At 39.5% G+C, this 27,546-nt stretch overlaps 1 protein-coding gene across 1 annotated transcript in view; it reads right to left on the bottom strand.

Moving 5' to 3' along the window:
• lpar1 (lysophosphatidic acid receptor 1) overlaps positions 1-26,545 on the bottom strand; it is a 32,969-nt gene extending 6,424 nt beyond the window's left edge. The window contains exons 1-2 of the mRNA XM_059538827.1: positions 26,279-26,545; positions 13,111-13,866 (exon numbers count right to left, since the gene is read on the bottom strand). Of these exons, the coding sequence (XP_059394810.1) occupies positions 13,111-13,849 (739 nt within the window). The 5' untranslated portion in view covers positions 13,850-13,866; positions 26,279-26,545. The remainder of the gene's footprint in view (positions 1-13,110; positions 13,867-26,278) is intronic.
• Positions 26,546-27,546: the final 1,001 nt, after the last annotated feature.

The raw sequence follows: 27,546 nt of genomic DNA, 5'->3' as shown, positions 1-27,546 counted from the left end.
ATCACTATGTCACACGCGTCATGTGGTTTCTGTAAAAACGAAACCCGTGCACGTTCGTCCGGCCACGGCCGATGGTGCTATAAATGTAGTGACGATGCCCACTCCTCAGTGCCCATCTCCACATGTAAGCATAGCCCTGCACACAGGGCCTGCGCCCATAATGTCGACTCAAGTCGGTCGCGCACACTGCATAGTAAACGTGCCCACCCCTCAGTGCCCACAATTACTATGTCACACACGTCATGTGGTTTCTGTAAAAACGAAACCCGTGCATGCTCATCCGGCCACGGCCGATGGTGCTATAAATGCAGTGACGATGCCCACTACCCAGTGCCCATCTCCACATGTAAGCACAGCCCTGCACACAGGGCTAGCGCACATAAGATCGACACAGATCGGTCGAGCGCGCCGCATAGTAAACGTGCCCACTTCCCAGTGCCCACATACACTATGTCACATACGGCGCGGGGCTTCTGTAAAAATGAGACCCGTGCACGTACATTCTGCACAGGCAGACAGCGAGTTGAAAGTGGTAAAAGTGCACACATGCAGCCCACGGTTACTCGCAGATATATCGAGTCCCACGGGACCCGCTCAGCCTCCCTCCAGTCGGTTAAGCGCCGGAACGGGGTCGAGGAAGAGCGATCTGCCCGCTGTGATCAGCGCGCTCCCCGCCTCAGATGCGCAGCACACTCGAGCGCCGCCGTTGCCCAGTCAACAGAGCGCGTTTCGCATCCAGCCCTTAGCCATTCATGCAGATGCATGGTCAGTGCTTCCAGGGGTTTCGGATTGGGTGCTAGGCATTATAAAGAGAGGCTACTCGCTACAGTTTTCTCGACGCCCACCGTGCTTTTCAGCGCGCGTCGAAACTACGGTCAAAACAGAAGTAGCACACATACTTCGGGCCGAAATATCAAAACTGTTGAGCAAAGGGGCTGTAGAGCCTGTGTCTCAAAGCGAGGGGGGGCTGTACAGCAGATACTTTCTGGTGCCCAAGAGAGACGGGGGTCTCCGGCCCATACTGGATCTAAGACAGCTGAACAGGCATTGATGAAACACAGTTTCAAAATGTTCACGACCAGGAAGCTCCTCGCGCAGATTCGCAGAGGGGACTGGTTCATGTCAATAGATCTGAAGGACGCGTATTTTCAAATACAGATAGCGTCAAACCACAGGCGATATTTGAGATTCGCCTTCGAGGGCCAGGCATACCAGTTTGCAGTCCTGCCATTCGGCTTGTCCGTAGCTCCTCGTACGCTTACGAGGCGCATGGATGCAGCGCTCGCTCCTCTTAGACTCAGAGGCACACGAGTGCTGAATTATTTGGACGACTGGCTGGTTCTGGCCCGATCATGAGCGGAGCTCATGGACCACAGAGCCGTTTTACTCGATCACCTCGAGAAGCTCGGCCTCAGTGTCAATTGGGTGAAGAGTTCGCTGAACCCCAGTCAGACGATCCTGTTTCTGGGTATAGTTCTGAACTCGTGTTCCATGACGGCGCGGCTGTCACCACAGCGCGCGATGGGCATTCAGCGTGCAGCGAGTTCTTTCCGCTGTGGCGCGACTGTGTCGCTCAAACACTGTCAAAAGATGCTGGGTTTCATGGCCTCAGCATCTCCGGTTCTGCGGCTGGGCCTGCTCCGCATGCGCCCCCTGCAGTTCTGGCTGAAGGCTCGGGTGCCGCGCAGAGCGTGGGCGTCTGGCCGGCTGCATTTCAAGGTCGATCAGAGCTGTGTTGCGGCTCTAGCACCTTGGACAGCGAACGGCTGGTACCGATCAGGTGTAAGCCTGGGGACTTCCCCGAGTGTGAAAATGGTGTCGACGGACGCCTCCACTTCGGGATGGGGAGCGCTGCTCGAAGGCAGACCGTCCTTTGGCCTATGGTCAGAACGGGAAAAGCTCCATCATATCAACTGCCTGGAAATGCTGGCAGTGGAGAATGCGCTGACGCGCTTTTGTCCCCATATCAAGGATCACCACGTCGTAGTCCGTTCGGACAACATGTCCATGGTGTCCTACATAAATCGCCAGGGCGGTCTCGGGTCCCGAAACCTGTACAGGCTGACGGAACGCCTCCTGATTTGGGCTCAACGCAACGTGCGCTCGCTGAGAGCGGTGCATGTGCCTGGACTGCAGAATCTGGGTCCAGACAGGCTGTCCAGAGGCAATGTCCCTACGGGAGAATGGTCTCTACACCCGCAAACAGTTCGGCTGTTGTGGGAGAGATTTGGCATGGCGGAGGTGGACCTCTTTGCGTCCCACGGAAACGCTCACTGCCCCACATTCTTTTCCAAGAACGAAAGCGCGCTGTCACGGAAATGGCCGTGCTGCCCGCTTTATGCGTTCCCTCCCGTCTCCCTCCTTCCGCAGGTGATAGAACGGGTGAGAGAAACGAGATGTTCAATACTGCTTGTGGCACCTCTTTGGAAGAACCATCCATGGTTCCCAGATTTGATGCAATTAGCAGATGTCGCCCCATGGCCGGTACCGTTGAGGAGAGATCTCCTCTCGCAGGCCAGGGGCTCGATTTGGCACCCTCGACCGGAGTTGTGGTCCCTCCATGTATGGGCACTCAACGGTTACCCGCTGATCTCGCAGGGGGAGTGCTAAATACCATCACTCAGGCTAGAGCTCCGTCGACACGACGTCTGTATGCCTCGAAGTGGTCGGTGTTCTCCAGCTGGTGCACAGCTCGAGGTTATTCACCCCTTAGTTGTGAGGTGACGGAGGTCCTCTCCTTCCTACAGGAGCTGTTGGATAAGGGCAGAGCCCCATCCACGCTCAAAGTTTATGTGGCGGCCATCGCGGCGTTTTCTGAAACGGCGTCCGGTCAGTCAATAGGAAGGAACGATTTAGTCATCCGGTTCCTCAGAGGAGCTAGGAGGCTGAATCCTCCCAGACATCCGTCAGTCCCTATGTGGGACCTCGCGGCGGTTTTGGAGGCCTTGAAGGGTCCCCCTTTTGAGCCTATCCAATCGGTTAGCCTTCAGCATCTGTCGTTCAAGACAGTATTCTTGTTGGCTCTCGCTTCTGTGAAGCGTGTGGGTGATTTGCACGCGCTCTCGGTGAGCCAGTCGTGCTTGGAGTTTGGGCCCAATGACTCAAGGGTCATACTCAAACCTAGGCACGGTTATGTGCCGAAATCCCTCAACACACCGTTTCGGGCTCAGGTTATTGCCCTGTCTGCCCTGCCGGTGTCAGGGGAGGATGGAGACTCGAGTCTTCTTTGCCCTGTCAGGGTTTTAAGAGCTTATGTGTCTCGCTCTGCTGCCTCTCGGCAGACGGAGCAGCTATTTGTCTCGTTCGGTGGACGTTCCAAGGGAATGGCTGTTTCGAGACAGACTCTATCCAGATGGATAGTTGACGCCATAGCGTTAGCTTACGCTTCCAGGGGCCTTCAGTGCCCGTTGGGCGTCAGAGCACACTCCACAAGAGGCGTCGCCTCGTCGTGGGCGTGGTCTACTGGGATCTCCTTGCAGGATATATGTATGGCGGCGGGTTGGGCCTCGCCGTCTACATTTATCAGGTTCTATAACCTGGAGGTTCCCGCCTTGCAAGCAAGGCTGCTGTCGGTATAGAAGAATCAGGGCCCTGAGGGGAATTCTGAATTCATGAGCGCTAGGCGCTGCCGACTGTTATATGGGCAGTATTGCGTAAGACCCGCATTGCCACATTGGTCAGGCCTTGCCTCGGCTGTGTGATGTCATATTGCCGCATCTACGGATGCTGCTAGATATGGGACGGAGGGTTTTTCCCCCTTTTTTCTGTCCCGGACTCTCTGTGAGTCCCTCAGGTGACTGTGCACTGTAAATCCTGGGCGTTGCTTCAGGTTTATCGGTGTGTGATCCCTGCGCGCACGGCGTTTTACATCGGGTTCCCGTAGCGTCTTAGCTAAGACGCAGTACGAGAGAGCTCTCGTAAGAGAACGTACTCGGTTACTAAACGTAACCTCGGTTCTCTCTAGAAGAGCGAACGAGTACTGCGTTCTCTGCCGTGCGTACGATTCACTCTGGTTCGCTTCGGCGATGAAATAAATCAGGTGAGTCAGCCTTTTCGAGCTCCTTTTATAGGTTGGGCCACACCCGTTTCGGCGGGAAGTGGCAAGAAGGGCGCGAAGCGCCCTTATTGGTCTGATGTTGCATCAGCCCGCGCTCGATAGGCTGTGCAGTTGCCGCAGAACAAGCCAATGAGCGAACGAGCCGTCTCGCCTATGGCTGTGTACTGCTGCAAATGCGCTTTACAAAAATACAAAATTAAGGATAATTTTTTGCTTCAGTATTTCGTGAAAAGAGACTTTTCCCGTAGCGTCTTAGCTAAGACGCAGTACTCGTTCGCTCTTCTAGAGAGAACCGAGGTTACGTTTAGTAACCGAGTACGTTTTCAAACAGAGCCTGCATCTCATCAAATAAGGCAGTGGTTATCTGGCTTTTCCATTACTAAAAGAAGGCCAGGGATGCATCCAGTGCTTAAAATAAATAAATAAATAAATAAAAAACTTACTTTTTCTTATGAATCCAACCCAACACAGACATAAAATGCTTACTGAAAAACAACATTTTGGCCACAGTTGCTATTTTGCTAGAAAGAAATACATTTGCAAGAGCACTGCTTTTCCTTTAGTTGAACGCAGCTGCTCTTGAATGGTTTACATCACTCGAAAGTTATGTGGAGACTCTCAGCAGTTAGATAAACTCCAAGCTGTTTCCAGCGAGGCTTTGCCACATGTTTTGCTCTCTCTGAACAAACCCAGAGGCATGAGCGAGAGGAATTGAAGACTGCGTTTGAAGTCCGAGATTCAAACAAAATTGTAGTGCCCACCATAAAGACAAAACATCCTGTTTGTTTGTTTTACTCTAAAAACTTGATGCTACTACAGATTCATTGTTTTTCTGAGAATTATGAATATTTAAATAAAAATATACTAGAAATGAAGATGGTTTCCATCACGAGCACTTCACTGTGGGTTCAGCTGTGAGAACGAAGAGCTTCCTTTACACAAACAGCTCAGAAAACTAGTTAGTGAAGAAAAATTTGTTTTGGAAAAGATAAAGAAAAGAAACCATAGTATGGACTTCAATTCAGATACTGTAAGTTGGTCTTGACAGCAATATTGCTGTGAACTGTGATCAGTTTTTTTTTTGTTGCTGTTCATAGCCTACAGTACAGTTGTCCTGCTGATGTCATGCTCTCTCGGACACATTTTAATCGATTTTATTAACTCATATTTATGTCATCTAATTTAGGATGAAATCTGACATTGGTTAGATGGGAATTTCATCCACCAAAACACAATTCTGATTTAATTTAGCCAATTTGAGTGATCTGTAAGCGGCATTATCATGGCATTATATCTCCACACACATTTCCGCTTACAACTAGATTAAATAATTAGATGTACATTAACCATAATCTGCGTCTCATGTAATCGCAATTAGTTTAATAGATAACTATGGATATGGGGTAAGTATTCCTCACAGTGCTCTACAGACACAAAGAAAGCCAATTTCCTGGGTGCAGTATTGGGAAAAGTTACTTTTTAAAAGTAATGCATTACAATAACACATAAAGTAATGGATTACATTACTTAGTTACTTGCAGTAAATTACTTTTGGATTACTTTTTGTCACCCATGGGCTGGACTTGCTTATTTGTTTTAAATAACAGAAAACCCAAAGGGTATATTTTTGGAAACTGTAAAGGCCCTTTCACATCAAAAGTGAAATTAGTGAGCCTAAGGCTGAAAGAAATGCCTTCGTCTTTGCCATTTCTCCCAATTCTCTCAACTTGAGGAGAGGTAAGCTGTCAGTCAATAAATGGGAAAACAAAGTAACTTGCATTACCTTTGAAAAAAGTAACTCAGATATTTTGCTGTACATTTAAAAGTAATGGGTTACTTTACCTGTTACTCACAATACTTGAAATGCATTACTGCATGGGTGTGGATGAACTGAATTATTTCATACTTTACAGTACCTTTACTAAAAGAGAACAAGTTGAGACTGATGCGATTCTAAACAGCAGTCAAAGTACCAAATTTTTATTGTTTGTTTAGTAATGCTATGATATTTCACCCTTTATTTCTAATGTCATTAATAAATATTGATTAGGATATTGATTAGGTTCAAATAAGTCTGTTAAGACTTTCCCCACCCTTCATTAAATCTCTTTTACACTCTGAAGCTGAATAAGCAGTTATATTGGCAGCTACTCAAAGTTTTGCTTCATCTTAGAGCAGGATTTTCAATTTATTACTTCCACAAACGCTTATTAACACCATCAGGCACAGTGACTGGGGTGTTCAGGCGAACACTGCAAGAGATTCAGGTTCAGAGGCAACATAACTTTGCCAAGTCGTGTGAATGTTGGGTTTGTCTAGGAAGTACTTTATGGCTTTCCTTGACTCCAGCGAGGAATTGGCCATATAGAGGAAAACATACCTTGATTGTTTTGGAAACTCGAAGTCAAGCAATATATTGATTTTGCCAATTATTCAGCACCTTTACACTTTTTGGAACAGATTTCCAGAAAGAAATAACATGATAATGACTACTATTTATTACTGAGTGCGTTCAGCTGGTGCTGTAAAAAAGTCTAGAGTAAGGAGCCATTCGTACAGAAGGTGTTTTCCATTCCACGTCACTTCTTTTTCATTTGGTTTTCTAGAGCATGTAAAGATGCTCTCAACTGATGTGTTGGACTTGCATTTCACATTTTTGTGGAATCACATGCATGACACAATGTTATATAAAAGAAGCTGTGCTCAAGTTAAAATAAGTTCTAGACTTCTTAGTGTGTGATAACCGCATTTCTGCAAATATAAAAGCTATCATTAACGAGAGTTAGATATTCAAAAGTATATATATATATATATATATATATATATATATATATATATATATATATATATATATATATATATATACAAAGTAGCATGTGGAAAAAAATCATAATAATTACAGAAATTGTACAGTAATTATGCAGTATTTCTCTTCTTGTTAACTTGCAGTCTGAATTGAATGTAATTAGTTAAAAGGCCCAGGAACCATAAACTAAAAAAAAAAAATTTTAATAAAAAAACAAGCTTACATCATGACAGATATATTCCACACACACATATATATATATATGTGTGTGTGTGTGTGTGTGCAACACAATTGCTACAGTTCAGCAACAAGTTACAAAGGAAACGCACCCTTGAGGAGTTACTAAACCATATTTTCTAATAACTTTTAACTTCCATGGTTTGTAAGACTTAAAATAGAATTATTTGAGCAACTAGTCAGCAATTTTATTGAGTAATTTTGTAGTAATTTTACAGCCATTATCATTTTGTTTTACTGCTTCCAACAACACATCATGATTTACTGTCACATGACAAACTATGACACATCTAAGATAAGTTCTCTCAACAAACATCATGTCATCTTTAACATAGACTGAAAAATAATCAGTGTCTATAAACATTAACATCCCACCAGTAAACGTTATCTTTGCAAAACAAGTGCTATCTTTTTTTTGGTAAACTTTAAAACACATGGTCAAATATTTGTGGCTAAAAATATGCTGCATTAGCAAGAGGCTGATGGGAACTCAGTGAGACGGCAACACCTGTGGAAGTGCTTAGTGCATGCTTTGCATAGTTAACAACAGATTTGAGACTGAAGGATTTGGCAAATGCATGGTCATTTTCCCAGCCCTCCCTGTTTAAACAGCTTTTCCTATGACTTTCCTGGGATTCAGATTTCTAACTGAATATTTACATATTGAAGTCTATAAGAATCTTCTTAATGAAATCTTAACGTAATCCATATTAAATGTGTTTTCCCCTCAAGGATAAAAACTTATATTATATTGTATTCACTATTAGAAGTAAATGTGTTTGGTTGATTGTTTTATTTTATTTTACTGTAAACATTTTTTTTTTTTTTTTTTGATATACTTCCATAACTTTCAAATCATTGCTGTTTCTTGGGTGTGATGTTTATATTTCTCATGATCTACAATTTTCTTGGATTCACAAGAGGCCAGATGCAGTAAATCCACCAAAAAAAATGTTTAATGTGATGCATGCAGTTTGGAAATGCAGTGGAAAGTTTATTATAATCTGTTTTGATTTTTAAAGATGGTCACTGCATTCATGGAACTATCATGAGGGGGAAAAACTGAAAAATTTACTTACAAAATCATGTTTATTTTTTTAATTATTATCTGTATGCATGTCATGTGATCCATTAATGCTGATAAGGCAAAAAGCAGATAAATTAAAAGCCAACACTGGCAAAATCTATTCTGAAAGAAACGCCCTGCTGCTTTACAGCACATGAGTCCCGATTCTTGTTTTCTTGAGGAGTGGCAACCGTTCCAATGATTTCATCATCACTGTAACTGTGTTATTCAAATATACTTCATACGCCCTTGAGTAACTCTCAACAATGAATGAGTCATGCTTTTGAGAAGCCACAGAACTGATTTCATTTTAGGTTGCAGATGTTATTTGAAACAATGTGAGGAGATACAGTGTCTCATGGTTTCCTGGGAAGTTCATTTTGGTGGATAGTACATGGAAACCTGAATTTCTAAAGTGACAATGGTCATCAGTGTTGCCTGATCTCACTGACATAAGTTCAAGTGATTTATAATTAGACAAGAAATCACAACAGCGTCTCTACTTCCTCCGCAAACTGAGGAGAGCCAGAGCCCCGGCCCCCATCATGTACACCTTCTACAGAGGCACCATCGAGAGCATCCTGACGAGCTGCATCACTGTGTGGTATGGCGCCTGCAAAGCGTCCTGCCGAAAGACTCTCCAACGTATAGTGAGAGCAGCTGAGAAGATCATTGGTGTCTCTCTCCCCTCCCTCCAGGACATTTATGGAACACGTCTCACCCGCAAAGCCCTCTGCATTGTAGGTGATCCCATCCACCCATCACAGCTTCTTCAGTCTGCTGCCATCAGGGAGGAGACTGCAGAGTCTCCAGGCCAGGACCAGCAGACTGAAGGACAGCTTCATCCACCAGGCTGTCAGGAAGCTGAACTCGCTCCCGAACTTGCCACCCCTCCCCTCTTCTGCCCCAGGCACCACTGAACTATGAACCCCCCCCCCCCACCCCCCGTTTTTTTTGCACTAAAAAATGTTTTATCTGCACTTCATTGATTTGCACTCTATCTACCATTTGCCTTTCGCTGCTTTATTTAACTTTATTTTTAATTTTATTATGCGTCTTTTTTTACATTCCCTTATTGTATAGTTGTATCTACATTTTATAGTTGATTTAGATTTTTAGGCTTTAATGTTAATGTTATCTGTATCCACCGGGGGTCTGAGAGTAACGCAATTTCAATTCTCTGTATGTATGTACTGTACATGTGGAAATTGACAATAAAGCAGACTTGACTTGACTTGACTTGACAAGCAGTGGACTAAAGATAATTTTGGAAATGCAATATGCTCTCATGCAGACAGAGCAGGCAAATAATATGCTGATGTCCAACAAGTACTAAAATAACCATGTTAAAACGCCTGTCTTTTAAAACTTCCTAACCACTTCCTGCTGCATGGGTTAGCTTCTATATCTTGTGGTGAATGCTGATCAAAGCCAGTGCAAAGATTCATGAGCATTACTGCTAGTCTATTACTATTGTCCTCATTTGTATGTTGCTTTGGATAAAAGTGTCTGCTACGTCCTACAATGTGTATGCAACGCTAATATTTGTAAAAAAAAATTTTTATGTATATATATATATATATATATATTTTTTTTTTTTTTTTTTAATTTTGGTCTCATTATAGTACTGTAATATAATTTGAAGGATTACATTATTTAAACATTTATTACACACTGTAATTGCCATGGTATTGATAGTTATACATCTCTAAACTCAGGCTGAGATCACAGTCTACAAACCGTGCTTTCATCCAGACCCCTCGCTCTCCATTCTCTGCAGAGGTTGAAGATAACCAAACAACAACAGTACTGTTTCCTGCACAGTGTTTGTGCAGCGGGATGCTGCACCGTGACTGGGTTCCTTTTTTATCCAGGCCAGGCTTCACTGGAGGAGCTGGCGAAGGATGACACTGATACAGTGCAAGGCAAACAGTGGAACTGGCCGCAAGACCACTATGACAGGCCCTCAGCTGTAGAATACTCAAGGGCTACATTGTTTGTCGACTTGAAATTGGCACAGTCGAATGAAGGGTAAATATTACGTAGCATTTAGGTAAAGCTGCTTATATATGTATAGGCTTTTGGTGGTTTAAAATCACAACTTAAATCCTGGTGCTTAAATGTATACTAGCATTGAAGGACTTTGACAGGAAGCTGACACATGGAACCTCGCCAAAACGGCAATGAGTGTGACCAGAAATCGGAGAGAACAATTTGATCCCAGGAGCAAATCCTCTATGTCATAGTGACATCATTAAAGGACATATTCTCAGAGAAAATCTGCAATTTGACTCCATGATGCTCATATCTACAATGTAGATCGTTGTGGTAGACCAAAACACGATTAATGATCATTTAATTTTTTTCCCCCAAAAATACTTGATAGTCAAGAGAATTGACTTTCATGAGGTTTCCCATCATTTTCAAATAATATTAAAAATGAGTGTGGACATTTTGTTTGTTGAACAAGTCATTGTGGTTTGAAACCATCTGCTAATGATTGGACCATTGTAATAAAGGAAATTATGTAATTTGTATGTAGATATAATCTGCAAGTAGAATAGTGTGAGAATTGACCATCCATGTGTCCAAATATGCTTACTTCCCTACCATACAGTAGGCTAAACTAAATATGTGACATGAGTAATGTGTCTGAATTTGTAGACACAATTCAATTGTTCAACACAACTGTAGACAATTCCTTGGGATGTGCATCTGATGGAGCCCATGAGGCCATGAAAGAGGACAGTGAGCTCATAAATTTATGATGTAGATTACATGACAGATATAGTATGTCTGGAATACATTTACACTACCAGGTACGTGCACAGACATTTTGAGGGGCAGGGGCTCAAGTGAAATAAAGGGCACTTCTCATAATTAGTTTTTTTTTTTTTTTAAACAAAAAAGTATATATATATATATATATATATATATATATATATATATATATATATATATATATATATATATATTAATGCAACTCTGACTTCCTTTAAAAAAAAATAATTAAAAAAGTTAATAAATTTTGTCTTCCTCAAACTCACGCAATTGTTTCATTTTCAAAAGATGTCTACAAAATAATCAGTTCACAGAAACCATGGTCTCCTTAGTATTCACTAGGTTTATAGAGCAGCAAAGGAAAGCATTCCACAATGTGCATGATAGTGACAGTTATCATTTATTAACCTTATTTTCATCTCGTCATCATCTCCTTTTAGTCAATGTAAAAAAGCTTGTCAACAAGCTTGTCATAGTTTTTGTTAACAACAACAACAACAAAATTAACACTTTTTTTGGACACATTATTTCAGTGCCTGTATTCATGAAAAATCTTAGTGCTAAGAGTTGGTCCTAGTAAAACAACTCTAAGAACATTCTTGTAATATGCATACTTGCACACAATGCATGACAGTGAGTTAATAAGACGCTACACATTAGATTGTGCAGTGACCATGTTTGTGACCGATGTTATTAGAGACATGTTAACATCTCTGACAAAGTTTAAATATGCCATAGCACCAGAAATTAATCACTACATTAATTACGGCCACACTGCCGCTGTGGTCTGTGTGGGTCCTAGTGCCCCAGTGTAGTGATGGGGACACTATACTGTCAACAAGCACCGTCCTTTAGATGAGATGTTAAACTGAGGTCCTGACTCTCTGTGGTCATTAAAAATCCCAGGATGTCTTTCGAAAAAAGAATAGAGGTGTGACCTCGGCATCCTGGCCAGATTCACCCATTGGCCTCTGACCATCATGGCCTCCTAACAATCCCCATATCCGCTGATTGGCTTCATTACACTGTCAGTAAACTGGTGTGTGGTGGGAGTTCTGGCGCACTATGGCTGCCGTCGCATCATCCAGGTGGATGCTGCACACTGGTGGTGGATGAGGAAATACTCCCTGACAATGTAAAGCGCTTTAAGTGCCTAGAAAAGCGCTGTATAAATGTAAGGTATTATTATTATTATGATCTTACGGTGTAGAGGCTACAGCGTATGTCCGATGAAGAATTATAAATCAGCTTTCATATGTAGAAATGGGGTCAGCTCTGCCTCCTCACTAAGATGAAAGTTTTTCTCTTTTCTTCGCTCAGAGTTGCTCTCAGATTGGTCCTGAATTGCTCTTAAGTTATAACTCCTATGTAGAAACTTTTAAGCTAAATTAGATGCTCTCTGAGAGGATACTTAGAATCTTTAAGAATACGGGCTCGGTTACGAACACATGAAACAAATGACTCAAATCTTAGCTTGCTCCAAAATAATGAAAAGATATTTTCTATTTATACCCAACAACATCAAAATTACAGTTTAGTTTAGTTTAGTTTAGTTTAGTGTTTGTCTGTTAGCTTTGGGGACATTTATATCATGGGTGTCCAACCCTGTTCTTGTAAAGCTACAATCCTGCAGAGATTAGCACCCACCCAAATCGAACCCTTAAGGGGTTCAGGATTACTTGAAAATTATAGCAAAGTGTGTTGTGAAGCAGCTTGGAACTTAAGTCTGCAGGATAGAGGCCCTCGAGGTGCAGGGTTGGCTACCCAGGGATGGTTCCCAACCTTGGTCCTGGAGCCCCCAACACTGCACAATCAACATGTTACTTTGTCTTTCACCCCTATATCAGTCTCTACTAATGACCTGATGACCTGAATCAGGTAAGTTTGATTAAGAAGACATGAAAAAAGTGCAGTGTTGGGGGCTCCAGGACCAAGTTTGGGAACTACTCTGCTAGAGTAGGGGTGTCCAATCCTGCTCGTTGAGCCTCACTATACCCTACATAGTTTATCTAAAATCTTTAACTGAACCAGTAACTCCAGGTCTTTGGTATTACTGTAAATGTCCAGACAAATGTGCTGGACAAAGTTGGAGCTGAACTCTTCAAGACACTGGCCCTTGAAGCCCAAAAGACTTTACTATTGAATCATCAAAGCAGAACTTACCCAATACAATTACGACCGTTTTCAGCAAGCTCATCATAGTGTCCCGGTTCCGCCGTTGGCCCGAGCTGTGCCGAGACATCCTCATGGTTCGCTGACGTACGTACATAAATATGTGGGCATATAGAATGACCATCACCACGAAGGTAACCAGGTTGAAGATTACCCAGAAACCCAAGTAGGAGTTGCTGTAGAGGGGAGCCATGTTGGAGCAAGTATCTATGGCACAGATGCAGTTCCAGCCCACGCTAGGTATGGCGCCCATGATGATAGACATGGTCCAGATGATGACGATAACTACAACTACTCGTCGATTGCTCATGCGGGTATGGAGCTGCATGCGAAACACAGTTATGTGGCGCTCAATGGCTATAGCTAACAAGTTGGCAACTGAGGCTGTAAGGCTCGTATCGATGAGGCCTTGGCGAAGCAACCATGTGCTGACCGTTAGCCTTCTCGTATTGGGTCCCGTGTTAAACATCAAATAGAAATAGGCAAGTCCCGCAAAGAAGTCAGCGGCCGCAAGGTTAGCCATTAGATAATAGATTGGAAAGTGAAATCGGCGGTTGATGTAGATGGCCACCATCACAAGCAAGTTAGCTAGCATAATAAAAATACATACTGTAATCCCAAGTCCCATCACTAGCTTGCTTACGGCATTCCATTCTGTGGCCAGATACTTTTGACTATGATTGTAAAAAAAGGCTATGGTTTCATTGTAGTAGCATTGTCCGTCATCCATCCTGAAAGGTTATGTTTCTGAAAAAAAAAAAAAAAAAAAATCATTTCAGAGTTTCAATATTGCATGAAGTCTAATGAAAGTTACACATGGCTTAAAGTTTTGCATAATTTATGGATTGTAATTTGATATTGAAAGTATACAAAGTATACACATGCACAAACATGGAGGCCAGTTGATTTAGAGCCATAGACACAATAACTGAATTATTCTGAAATAAAACATTGATGTATGTTCTGTGACCAAGCACACAAACATTTAAAATTCATGCACTTGTTATAGTAAATGTAATAACTTGGTAATACATGTGAATCTACCCCAAAACCTAATATTTTCCCATTTAGTTACCTTCTATTATCCAATATTTTCTTTGGTAAGTACCATATGAGTACAGGTAAATGTACAGATTGTAAAATAAAGTGTAACGACAATGTCTCTATTCTGAACAACAAGACAGATTAACATTTAGCTCCAAAGTATGTCCTAGAACCCAGTGAGATGTTTCAAAGTCATAAAATATTGACTTTATAGCATGCAATTTCCATATGGTTTTGTTTTATTAACATGTTACCTCATAACATTGACCAAGAAAGGCACATTACACATAAAAAACGACAGCTTTCATAAACACCCAAACAGGCACAATGGTTGTCTGTAGAATGGCATTCTGACTCTCAAAACTAACTATTTAACACATACTGGAAGTGCAAGACTGAATTTTCAGATTGTTCCTCCCCAAACACCCAGCACAGGAAATAGGCCTCATTTGGGTATTGCAAGATAATTTATCCCTTAGTATGTGTATGGAAGTAATCACTTTTCATTGTTTTCCAAACTTTATCAAAATGATTCTTCAAATATATATATATGATTCTTCAAATATATATATATATATATATATATATATATATATATATATATATACACAATTGTTTTTTTTTTTAAGAATCATTTTGATAACGTTATAAAAAAAGTCTTTTTGAAAATGTTGTCATAATTTACCAAAGCAGAAATTTTGAGTAATCTAGTGGTTGTTATTTTCCGAGCAGCTAAAGAGATAGTTCACCCAAAAATTTTAATTTGATGTTTATCTGCCTAACTCCAGGGCATGTAGGTGACTTTGTTTCTTCAGTAGAGCACAAACATAGATTTTTAACACAAACCGTTGCAGTCTGTCAGTCTTTTAATGGAGGTGAATGTGAATCAAGACTAAAACATACAATAAAAATATTAAAAAATATATACACAAACAAAACCAAATTAACGCTGCAGCTTGTGACGATACATTTATGTGTAAAGACACAAAATGATTGTTCTGTGCAAGGAACTGAACAGTATTTATATAGTTTATTTCCTCTGTTTCATGCAATGTCTGAACTGTTCGAACTCTCCTAAGCACGTCCTCCTGAGGGCATTCTCAAGCAGGCGCGTAAGGCGTCTTCTTTTTCTTCTTCTTGCTTTACGGCGGATTGCAGACTTATAGGTGCATTACCGCCACTCATCTCTCAAGTGGACAATTGACACTCCTAATTGAAATTGTAGATAGAGTGTCAGTGGTCCATTTGAGAGATAGGTGGTGGTAATGCACTTATGGGTCTGGGATCTGCGTAAAGCAAGAAAAAGAAAAAGATGCTTCACGAGCCTGCTGCTGAGAACACGCTCAGGAGAGTTCAGATTGTGTGAATGAGAGGAAAAAACAATATAAATACTGTTCAGTTTCTTGCACAGACTGATCACTTTGTGTCTTTACACATCAATGTATTGTCTGCAGGGTTTAATTTGGTTTTTCTTTGTCTATGTTTTTATTTATTTATTTATTAATTTTCTATTGAATATTTTAGACATGATTCCCATTCACCTCCGTTATAAGACTGAAACGGTTTATGTTAAAAATCTTAATTTGCATTCCACTGAAAAAACAATGTCACCTACATCTTGGATGCCCTGGCCTGGGGGTAAGCAGATAAACATCCAATTTTCATTTTTGGGTGAACTATCCTTTTAAAATGAATTAGGACGTCAATCTTCAAATATCATGCAAAGTACTATTCAAGTATCAGTAAAGAATCATAACAGTAATTTTTAAATAAATAAATAAAACAATAAAACAATTAAATAAATAAATACATTTGAACCATTTTCAGTACAAGTTTATTTTAGCCATTCATAAAATTTCTGCTCACATTCAGCTATCTCAGGCTCAGCATGCTATCAATTGTTTAGAATTCAAATGCCAAGCGAGTGCGGATGACCTTTCCACAGTTATTGTGTACTTCTAAACCAATCATCACCACACACTGGTCCATAGTGCTGGGATACAGACAGACAGATCCTGTCATTGTGTGTCTATGTGTTTTATCATATTGCCCCAGGCCTCTGATCTCTCTAAACTAAAGGCAATGAACAAGAGCAGTCTGTGCACAAATGTCTTTGAATTTCCTCTCTCAATGCTCAAAGCCACAGTTTCAGCATTATCGTAGCAACCATCCTCAATGGATAAAGACGGTGGAAAGGAAATTCCAGAAAGGCTTTGGCTGAGTGCACTTGATAACATTGTAGCTTCACAGTGTCTACTGCTAAAACCACATCGCACGACCGTTACTCAAGGAAACATCTGGTGATAATAAACACTTATTCTTAGGAAGTATATATAAATTATATTGCACTTAAAGGCAGGGTAGGTAAAAAAATGTATAAAAAACTTTTTTTCCAAATTTGTTTAAACTTTATTTATATATCAATACATAATTAAAATGTAAGTACTCTGAAAAAGAAAGTATAAAAATCGAGTGACTGTAGACCTCTCACGACTGTTTTAAAGACAGCTCATTATTTCCATTCACTCCACCCCCTCCCTTCTGGGCTCCTATAGATTATTTATCGTCTCTACTACGGCTCGCTAAGTAATGTTATGTTAGCTATATTACGCAGCTACGTGTGCTAATGACACATGCTTCATGAAAAAAATATGTATGATCAAAATACAAAAAGAAAGATTTACCTGTCCAGCAGAAATAAAGCCATCAAGGAGTCACTTTTCAGCCCCTTGAGTTCCCTCAGTTCTCGCCATCGCTGGAAAGCCACGCCGATATTAACTCGCGTTTTATTTCTTTGTTTCATTGCCTTTTCTTGTACTGTTACTGTTTTTCTTTTTTCTGCCTGGTTTGCCTTCAGTAACTGCATAGGCTGGTACTGTGAATTTTGCTTGCTGTTTCTCTGCCATTGTTTTGGTATTCCTAGGATCCGTGCCTGTTGAATCAAACGTGCTGTTTCCTCATATCAAACGTGCGCGCGCAAATGGGCAGGTCATGTGTGGCAAAAGGGTGGTTGCCATGGTTGCGAGAGAGTGACAGTCGCCTAAGCCAATCCTATGTTTCGTCCCGAAATGGAAATAATGAGCTGTGTTTAATACAGATTAAACGGTCTAAAGTCACTCGATTTTTATACTCTTTTTATCAGAGTACTTACATTTTAATTATGCATTGATATATATAGAAAGTTTAAACAAATTTGGAAGAAAGTTGTTTATACATGTATTACCTACCCTGCCTTTAAATTGTATTTCATTTACCAATTGATCCTTCAAATGTATCTTTTCTCTAAAATATTTCATGTCATGCAATAATGCCATTTTTGCTGTTTTTTTTTTTCTTTTTCTTTTCTTTTTTACATGTTCAAATATTTTTTGCTACCAATGTTGTTTCAATATACATCCATCACTGAATTACATGCTTTATCATGCTTATTTAGAAAATTGTGCTGAATCAACTTCAACACTTTCTGACTAGTAATTGTATTTATGAGGTTTTTCAATCTGGTTTTAAGTCTGCTCACAGCACTGAGTCTGCCCATTTGAGAGTGTTAAATGATATTTACCTCTCCACTGATTCTGAATGTTCTTATTCTTTTAGATTAAATGGCTGCTTTTGATACCATAGACCACTCCTTACTATTATCTAGATTGGAGTCTTGGGTAGATCTAAAAAAATGGTTCCAATCATACCTATCTGACAGAAAGTTTTTAGTGAAGTTGGGTAATTTTTACTCTTTCCCTGCTCCTCTGTCCTGTGGCCTTCCACAAGGCTCTATTTTAGCTCCCTCTCTATTTTCTCTTTACATGGTACCTCTGGGCTTTTCATTTCTACACAGATGACACTCAAATCTATATACCAATCAAGAAAAACAACTTCACTGTGATTACTTCTCTTCTCCAATGTTTAAAGGAGGTTAAATTATGGCTAGTCCAAAATGTCCTCTTCCTAAATGAGGACAAGACTGATGTAATTGTTTTCGGTCCAAATGTGACCTATAAGAGTATAAGCCCTGAGCTAGACAGTTTATCTGTTTTTAGATCCTCATGGGTGCAGAACCTAGGTATTATTGTTGACCAGCATTCAAAATTTGATAGACATATTTCTTCGGTTTTTGGGTCCAGTTTCTATCAGCTTTGTTTACTGTCTAAAATTAAATTAAATCTCAAATTGCGCGACTTCAGCTTGTCCAAAATGCTGCAGCCAGACTTCTTTAAAAGTGTCGTAAACATGAACACATCGCTTCAATTCTTAGATCCCAACACTGGCTGCCAATCTGTCAGAGAATAGATTTTAAAATTCTTCTCTTTGTATATAAATCCCTACATAACAAAGCTCCTGTCTATCTATCTGAACTTCTTCTTCTTTATACTCCATCTAGAAGCCTACGATTCTGTGACCAGGCTTTGTTGGGGGTCCCTCGCGTTAGGCTAAAAGTCCTTGCCAAAAACCTATTTGTTTTCCTTAGTGTATTGACTACTATGATGTTAATTTTTTTAATGGGTGGTTTTAAATTTTTCTCAGCTCTGTTTTCTGTGTATGGGTAAAATTCTTGCTCTTCTGTAAAGCACTTTTGTCAGCCTGGTATCTGTTGTAAATATGCTATACAAATAAAATTGAAATTGAAATGATTTATTAATGACAATCCTGGAAGCATATCTAAATAATAAAATAGTTTGAATAGAAGAGTGTTCATGCCAACACCTTTCCAGAAAATCAACCAGACTCTGATCATAGGCAACAATATAAAGTACTATTAATATGCATAATCAATTCTGTGCAGGAAAACTTTCTGAGAATGAGGTTAAGGAATGAGCAATAGTACCAGCCTCAATCCATTTTGGTATTGGTCCCCTGCCTGTCTAAGAAAACAATGCAGGCATTGTTCTGCACCCATACTGTCAAAAAAGCAATCAAACTGGATTGATACAAAGAATAAACTGTTAACATTGGTGTATAGGCAATATTCCAATGTGATTCAGAGCAGAATGATGCTAATTTATGTCCATAGCCAGGCATCTGCAAGCTGTTAACAATCCAGGAAGAATGAAGAACTCAGGTAAAGGAGTGGTGAATTCATGTTCACAAACTTTGAGGGTCATTCAGCATTAAAGATACAGTACAAAAAAAAATTATAATAATATAATAATGTCCCATAGGCTACACTGACTGAAAATTCAGATAGAATTACATCAATTTCCATAATACACTTTTTAGAAACCATAATTCTACATCAGCTACAGAATATCACCCTGTTAGACATTGCTGAGTTTCTAGAGGAAGTTATGTCTGAACATTACAAGCTTGCTTGCTCTTTGATGCTAAATCCTGTTCGAAAACAAGTGTCATAGGAGCTGTTTTGGCATGTCTTCCTGCTATGGACTTGGACCTCAGGTTCAACTTGGACCTGGTTGCAGATGTGCTAATGGTATCATTTACCTGCTGTGTCTAGCACCCTTAGGTCCAAACACGCCTCAAAATATTTCAGAGCACACTTAAAGGGCATTCCCTGACAGCATTAGCCTATGAAAACAGATACCCTTTCTGGAAAGTGACTCGTGTAAAAGTTACAATAATTGATTTCAAATGTATTTAAGTATCACAATGATTACACACAGCCTCAGGCAGAGACTACAAAATTACAGATGGACTGCATAAATGACACAAAAGCAGTATGGACCTGCTTTGTTGAACGTGTTTACTGATCTATCACCACCACCGACAACCAGCTTTGGTTCTTTGGAAGCATTCTCAGTCCCAAAACACAAGGTGGCTACACTTAGGCCACAGGTCCCCCCCAAAAAATAAAAATAAAAATAAATAAATTATATAAATATATATAAACTAAACTAAACTAAAGTACGTTAGTGTCTCTAAACCACATATATGTCAATGGACTGCTGAGAAATGGTTTTGAAGTTTGCTGAGAACTCTGGGCAGTTTGACTCTCTGGTTTTCTATTATTAGCTTGAGGTGACAGTTCGGCACTTGATGTTAGGTGTCCTCGAATCTTCCTCTAGAATACAAGAAAGTGTAAATGGGAAAATATAACCTGTCTTGCACTAATTGGCCTTATGTACTTAAACCTGAAGCCAACAAACTTGCTAAATTGTCATTTAGTTTGTAGTACCCCTTACAACAGTTGTTCAGAAGTAAGCAAAAAATGGAAATGAAAAATGAACCACTATAAGGTCTAGTTTGCAGCAGAGACAACCGCAACTGCAGAGCTGCTCTTCAGCATAAAAACCCCCATTTTTACTTCAGGCGAAACGGACGGACAAACTGGTGTGGCAGCATTTCAAATCAGTCCAAAACAAAGTTTATTTGGAGTTCATTTTGGGAGTTTGAAGGTTTCCAGAAAAGTTCATTCTGGCTTGTAAACACCTTCAGACTAGCATTGGTTTGTGGCGATTATGGAATAGGTAAGCGTGGCTCTGGGGCACCACCTTCTTTCTCTGGTACGTTTCTCCTGTTCAGTCTGTTGAGGTCAAACCGATTAAAAACATGGGGACACTGGAGAGCTGATTCATAGTATAAAGTGGAGATGTAATTAATGACAGGAAAGCATGCAGCACAGACAGTATACACATATTTGTATATTAAATGATCTCAGAAGCATGTACAGCATTGAGATGTTCGCTAAAAGTATACTGTTGTTTAAATTTACCGTCAGCATAATGGTTTCTTAAAACAACATATCTTGGAGTATCTCCCATGTGCCAAGCAGAGGTGTCCAACCTTGCTCCGGGACAACCAAAGTCCTGCAGAGTTTAGCCTTAACCCTAATTAAACTCATCTGAACCAGCTAATCAAGGTCTTCAGTCTCCAAAGAAAGTGTGTTGGAGCAGGATGGGGCTAAACTCTGCATGAAGGTGGTCCTCAGAGAACAGGACTGGACACCCCTGGACTATAGCAATACCAAAGTAAAGTCTCTTGGTGGCAGCACTCCACAACACAATTGAGGGCATGGAGTTGGTTAGTCTGATGGCACGCTATGCCACAAAGATGGAGCCCAGCAGGGCTCCAATCCAAAGAAGGCAGCTGCCCCTCTTGTAACCACATAAATAGAGCGTATTTGGCATGCCAAAAACTGTACTCTCTGGGTCTGTAGAGACAGTTCCACACGGGCAAGGAAGAGTTGTGGATGTCCTACACAAATGTTTCTTCTTAACTCTTTATTGTTACATCCTTGTTTGCTTTTCACATCCTTTTGTGGAGACCCATCATACTGGCAAGTCTGGCAAAATCAGAACCACTATTGTCTGGTCTTCACCATATGTTTTATATAAAAAGGAAAAAAGCTCCATTATTCCATTTCTGCTGCTACTTCTAAAACCAGATTGGTCAGCCTAGGTACCTTGCTGATTGGAGTTCATTCAGCTTAAAAATCAGACAGGTCTGTAATGCAACTATATATGATAACATAATTTTTTGGAACACAGAGACCTACACTGACTTAATGGTCACACGTCTATGGAAATGTCTTTGGCAAGCATTTAACTGTGTGTGGTACCACACAACTCAAGCATATGAAGGTCCTTCTCAAAAAATTAGCATATTGTGATAAAGTTCATTATTTTGGGTTTTCATGAGCTGTATGCCAAAATCATCAGTATTAAAACAATAAAAGACCTGAAATATTTCAGTTGGTGTGCAATGAATCTAAAATATATGAAAGTTTAATTTTTATCATTACATTATGGAAAATAATGAACTTTATCACAATATGCTAATTTTTTTTAGAAGCACCTGTAGTCCTGCAGTTCTCAAGAAAGTCAAGAAGATGAAATCTACATTTGGCTCTTTATGGTTCAATCATTTTAAGTTTTGGACATGGAAATTGTTTCACGCCATTCTGGTGAATGAAACCCCTCCTAGAATATGTTTAGCAGTGCATGGTGGCACTATCTTCCTGAACACGTCACGGTAGAAAAGTGTTTGCACCTGGTGCTCTCATATTCCTTGGAAGTTTCTTACAAAACAATCATCAGACCTAATGATTCCCACAAGATGGCTGCTCAAATCATTATGAAACTCAGTGTTTAAAAGTTGGCAATCTCAGTTAGATGAAGCAAACAGGATAAAAGATGATTTAACAGGTTTTTTCCATTACTTTGGGGTCTAGGCTACCTACTCATTTCTCCACATTATCCTTTACTGTACATGGTCTTTAGATAAATACAAGTGGTTTCCAAATGGCAGCCCTCCGATATAAATTGGGTAAAAGGGGTTCAGTTTTAAGGCTATATGTTTGCGGTATTCAGAGCCAATCCTGTTAAATATCCATCTGTCTCTATTAAAGCAATAATTCATCCAGATATATTCATATATCCAGCCACGTCTGAAACCCACATGACTTTCTATCTTACTTAAAACAGACAAGAAAAAAAATAAAAATAAATAAATATATATATATATATTTGATTCACCTCAGCAGCTGCATTTGTTATTGTACTTTAGTTACTTTTAGCTCACATGATGTGGTTCTTTTATCTGATTCACCCTTCGATTTCCAAATTGTTTACTCGGTTTTCATTCTTAATGATATTACAAGTAGGATAAAACGTATACTAACTAAACTCTCTTGATATCCCGCACCCCAAACAACAGCAAGAGATGAGAGATTTCCTGTGTTATTCACTGTTCTATCAAACACCCAACTTCAGACCTGACTTGAAAGTAATGTTATTAGGGTGTCTTCAAAGTTGAATTAGTTATTCATAACTGAGCACATTTCAACATGGCAGTAACAATTAGGCCAATATTTTTGAATATGAAGAGGCTTTGAGTGGGCTAACCAAATAGTTCATGTATATACACACACGGGAGCAAGAGGCCGGACATACATCACTATGAAAACGGATGTGATCTCTTATGATGAATTTGATATGTTATTTTAAAATGATAGCAGATGAGTATTCAATGACATCAATGTAAGAAAACTTGAGGAAGAAGCCAAATGGTGATTTCATGCATTCGTCTGAACTATTAAACCCACGTTTCCCTCTTTTCCATGAAGCCTGTTGTGCTCACAGTTGTGTCACAGTTGTGTATGGGTGTGTTCAGAAATGCATATGGGTTGCACACTTCAAAACCCATATGTTTTAACTTAACATCTTATATAGACTTTATGCCATGTGAGACATAAGGTACATATTTTAATGCAAAAAAAAAACACTAAACCCCTTGACACCAGTCAAAACCAGGTCATATTTCCAAAATAAGGTTGAACAAACCTTTACGCACACACACACACACACACACACACACACACACACACAAACATACAGTAAATATATAAAGAGAGAGTTTTTGATACCTACAGTAGGCTTTTTATGCCATCATTTGCATAAAAATATAAAGATGCACTCTTCCCTCATTATTCACTAAAACAATGTGGATTTTTTTATTACTATAATAGAAATTTATATCAAAATAAATATTTTTATTTCATTGATTTAATACGTCATGTTAATACGTATTAAATTAATACGTATTAAATTAACATTAATACGTTAATATGAAATTAATTTAATAATGTAACCCCCCAATATATATATAAAAATATTACATATATGTGCTTTTTATGTATGTATATGTACGTATGTATTTATTTATTTTATTTTTTTTGGGGTTGTATGCAGTACAAATTGGATTTACAATGTAAAAAAAAAATTATAAAAAGTAAATAAAAAACCAACCAAACAAAAAAACACACAAAAAAACATTGCATTTCTTATCTATGTACCGTATTTTCCGGACTATAAGTCACACTTTTTTTCATGGTTTGGCTGGTCCTGCGACTTATAGTCAGGTGCGACTTATTTATCAAAATTAATTTGACATGAACCGAAAGAAATGAACCAAGAGAAAACATTTCCGTCTCCAGCCGCGAGAGGGCGCTCTATGATGCTCAAAAGTGCTCCTGTAGTCTACACTGAAAACATAGCGCGCCCTCTCACGGCTGGAGATGGTAATGTTTTCTCTTGGTTCTAAATAAATGCAACTTATATTCCAGTGCGACTTATATATGTTTTTTTCCTCGTCATGACGTATTTTTGGACTGATGCGACTTATACTCAGGTGCGACTTATAGTCCGAAAAATACGGTATGTATTTATTTATGTATTCTTGAAAATTGTTAAAAATGCTGTATTGCAGTAAAAAGAATCACTATTGAAAATGTATTTATTTATTTATGAAAATCTTGAACATCAGAACATGTTAAACACATTGTAATGAAAGAATGTGCTTTTCATTTTTCAATTTTCACGACAAAAGAACTAAACAAATGAAAACAAAAAACTCTATGGGCATTTCCTTCCCAATTTGGGCCGTAAACAGAACAAGTTGGAAATATTTTTGTGTGATACACCCTACTACTACAACTAAGAAAGTCATCACAAAGTTGCAAGAGCCTACCACAATTCACACTGTGAGTTTGTCTTTGAAGCTAACCAGACTAGGCGCCGTAAACTCCAGCGAGGACATAAAACAATCTCAAGATAACAGCTTGACACCAACACAACAACAAATCATTATCCTACGAAGATAATACACAGTTTAGAAATCAATGAACCTCATGCTGAAGCTGAGCTAAACTGTTTTGACGTCTGCATCTCCTCACATATTTAAAGCAACGAAACACACACCTCAAAAGATCACATATATCAAAATAGTGTGTCATATTTATACTGCTGACTGGGTGGCCATTAAAATAGCACACAATAGAGCACCACCACGCACTGGATGGAGTCACGGGACCTCCCAGCCATGCTCATTCCACCTATTTATTTAGAGAGCGCCACTGCAGCAAATTGAAGGCCAATAAACACATTTCGTGTCTCTGTCTCGAGTGCAGCCGACCGAAAACCTTGGCACTAAACTTGTTAAGTCTACCTATTTTTTCACTGTATCTTTACTTTCATGATGCATGCATTGTAATGTTAGGTGAGGCCCGCCTTGAATGTTTTCGTCAAACAAATAATACCAGTGAAAAGTTTTAAATACAACTGATTGCATTACAGAAAGCTCAAATATAAGATTTGGCTTTATTTTGGTCAATACATCATCCCCGTATTTCCATTTGATGGCATTCCTGTCAATTTCCTGTCATTTCCTGTTAGAATATAGAAATAACATAAAATAATTGGTGTAAAATAAATAAATAAGTGTGCTCAATCTTTTGACTTCTAAAGAAGTTAAAATAACTTCAATAATAATTATAATAATAAAATCTATCAAATTAATTTGATTATAAAGCTTATTTGTTTAACATTGGTATTTCTGTAATACTGTATATCAGTCATCATGCAGCTTAACTGTGGTTTCATTTGCAATCTTACTACAACTTCATAACAGTGTGACCACGTCATGACTCAGTCGAATGAAATGAAAATAAATTTGCCCCTGAGATGATTTTCAGGTTCATCCTCCACAGTGGACTCAGACCAGGACCAAACACACCTACTCCTTACACACTGCTTACAGCACAGTCAGAAGACTTTAATAAGATGATTGCTGTGCATTGATCTGCTTCTGTCCTGGTTTGGAATACATTATTCCAAGGCGTGTTTTTTGGGAGCTGACCAGAAGGGCCAGGAATGTTTGACTGCTATCAATCTAAATTTACAACAAACCAGAACGGGTTGTTACAGCAGTACCACGGCACAGTATAAAACAATCCCCCTTTTGTTAGGTACACTTTATCATCTTCTTGTGAGAGTTTAGTCTATGTGGAAGAGTGGGGGAGGTGTAAATTGGGGCAAACACTGAAGTTTGACACCTTTTGGGAACAGGGTGGCACCTATGCATACACCCAAAATGACAAACCTTGAAAGAGTCTGATTTATATCCTCTAATTTATGCATAACTGAACTCATAAGGGGGAAACTACATCAATTAGAAGCTAGAAATGAATTATGATGCTTTTTTTCTGTTCCTTTGCCTCTTCTATCGGACACTGCCAAGCGTTACTGTCTCTGAGATCAGAAATGTGCATGATCTGCTGAGATTACATATTTATGTGGGTTACATCACATTAAAAGCTTAACAACATGGGAAAAAAATGCATATCTCATTTACAATTTTCAGATATTTAACCTTGACTTTAGATACTTACTTGCAGCAGTGACAATGAAATCCAATAAAGTTATTCCAAATCTCACTCGTAATTCCTCAAAACGTAAGAAAAAAGCTCTAAAAACACAGGCGCTTCTAGTTAGGACAGATGGCTCGATTGTAGTTTAGCGCGGTTTAGTCCACGGATGTTTGAAACATTCATTTTATTTCTTTCGCAGTTGCACGGATGTGAGCTGGAATAATTCACCTCTGTCCCGCTACTCAGAGAACAACTGCAGCACTGAGTCTTGACTTCAGTCTCGCAGAGAGACAGAGAGGATAGAGAGATGTGTGAGGGACGTGACGTCACACACTCACACACACACGCACTGCAGGCGCGCTCCGCTGTGGCGTGTAATATAATCGAAAACATATTGTCAGCTCTCTGAGTTAAGTTTATAAGCAGTGTACTATTAACATGCACGTGATTTGTCAGAAAAATTATTCATATATTATACCAATATATATATATATATATATATATATATATATATATATATATATATATATATATATATATATATATATATATATATATATATATATATATATATATATATATATATATATTAAATTAGCAGGTGTGTTATTGTTGCGGGGACGAGGCGGGAGATTTTTACCGCGCTAGACATGTATATTTGTCTTCTGACCGCGCCTTTCCGCAATTGCGGCGACAGTATTGTAGTGGAGACTTTGTCTAATGCCACTGGGTATGTTAGACGAGGTCGAAGTATTCATAGGACAGTTAGGAGGCAAGGTGGGGAGTCGCAATGACACTGACAGTAGTCCGAGTGTGGGCGCGTGCGCGAGGCAGATCTGGCCGCGCTGCTCATTGCAGAAGCAGAGGCGATGTGACACGGGGCATAGGTTTTGAACTAAACAGGTCTTGTCTACTTGTGTGTGTGTGTCATATGAATAATATATATGTGGTCCATACATGGAATCAGAGTGCCTGCTGCATGTAGTAAATTGAAAATCCCAACTGCTACATGAATTCGGTTTGTTTCTACCATTTATTAGTAATGATTTACACAGTTTGTTTACTACTTACTATTTACCTGAGCATTCAGTATTGTGCAATATAGCACACAGGTGAGGGACATTTATGGGGGGAAAGAAGTGCTGCATTTTATTATTTAAACATGTGACTTTTCATGAAAATTCTATAATTCAAGATGGCCACCCCCATATGACGTCACAATATGCAAATTAGATGGGAAAATAAAATTCCTACATAAACATTGGGTCATCCTTAATATTTGTATAATT

Source organism: Carassius carassius, chromosome 45 (genome assembly GCF_963082965.1).
Source record: "Carassius carassius chromosome 45, fCarCar2.1, whole genome shotgun sequence".
Taxonomy (NCBI): Eukaryota; Metazoa; Chordata; class Actinopteri; order Cypriniformes; family Cyprinidae; genus Carassius; species Carassius carassius.
This window is presented reverse-complemented; position numbering and strand designations above follow the sequence as displayed.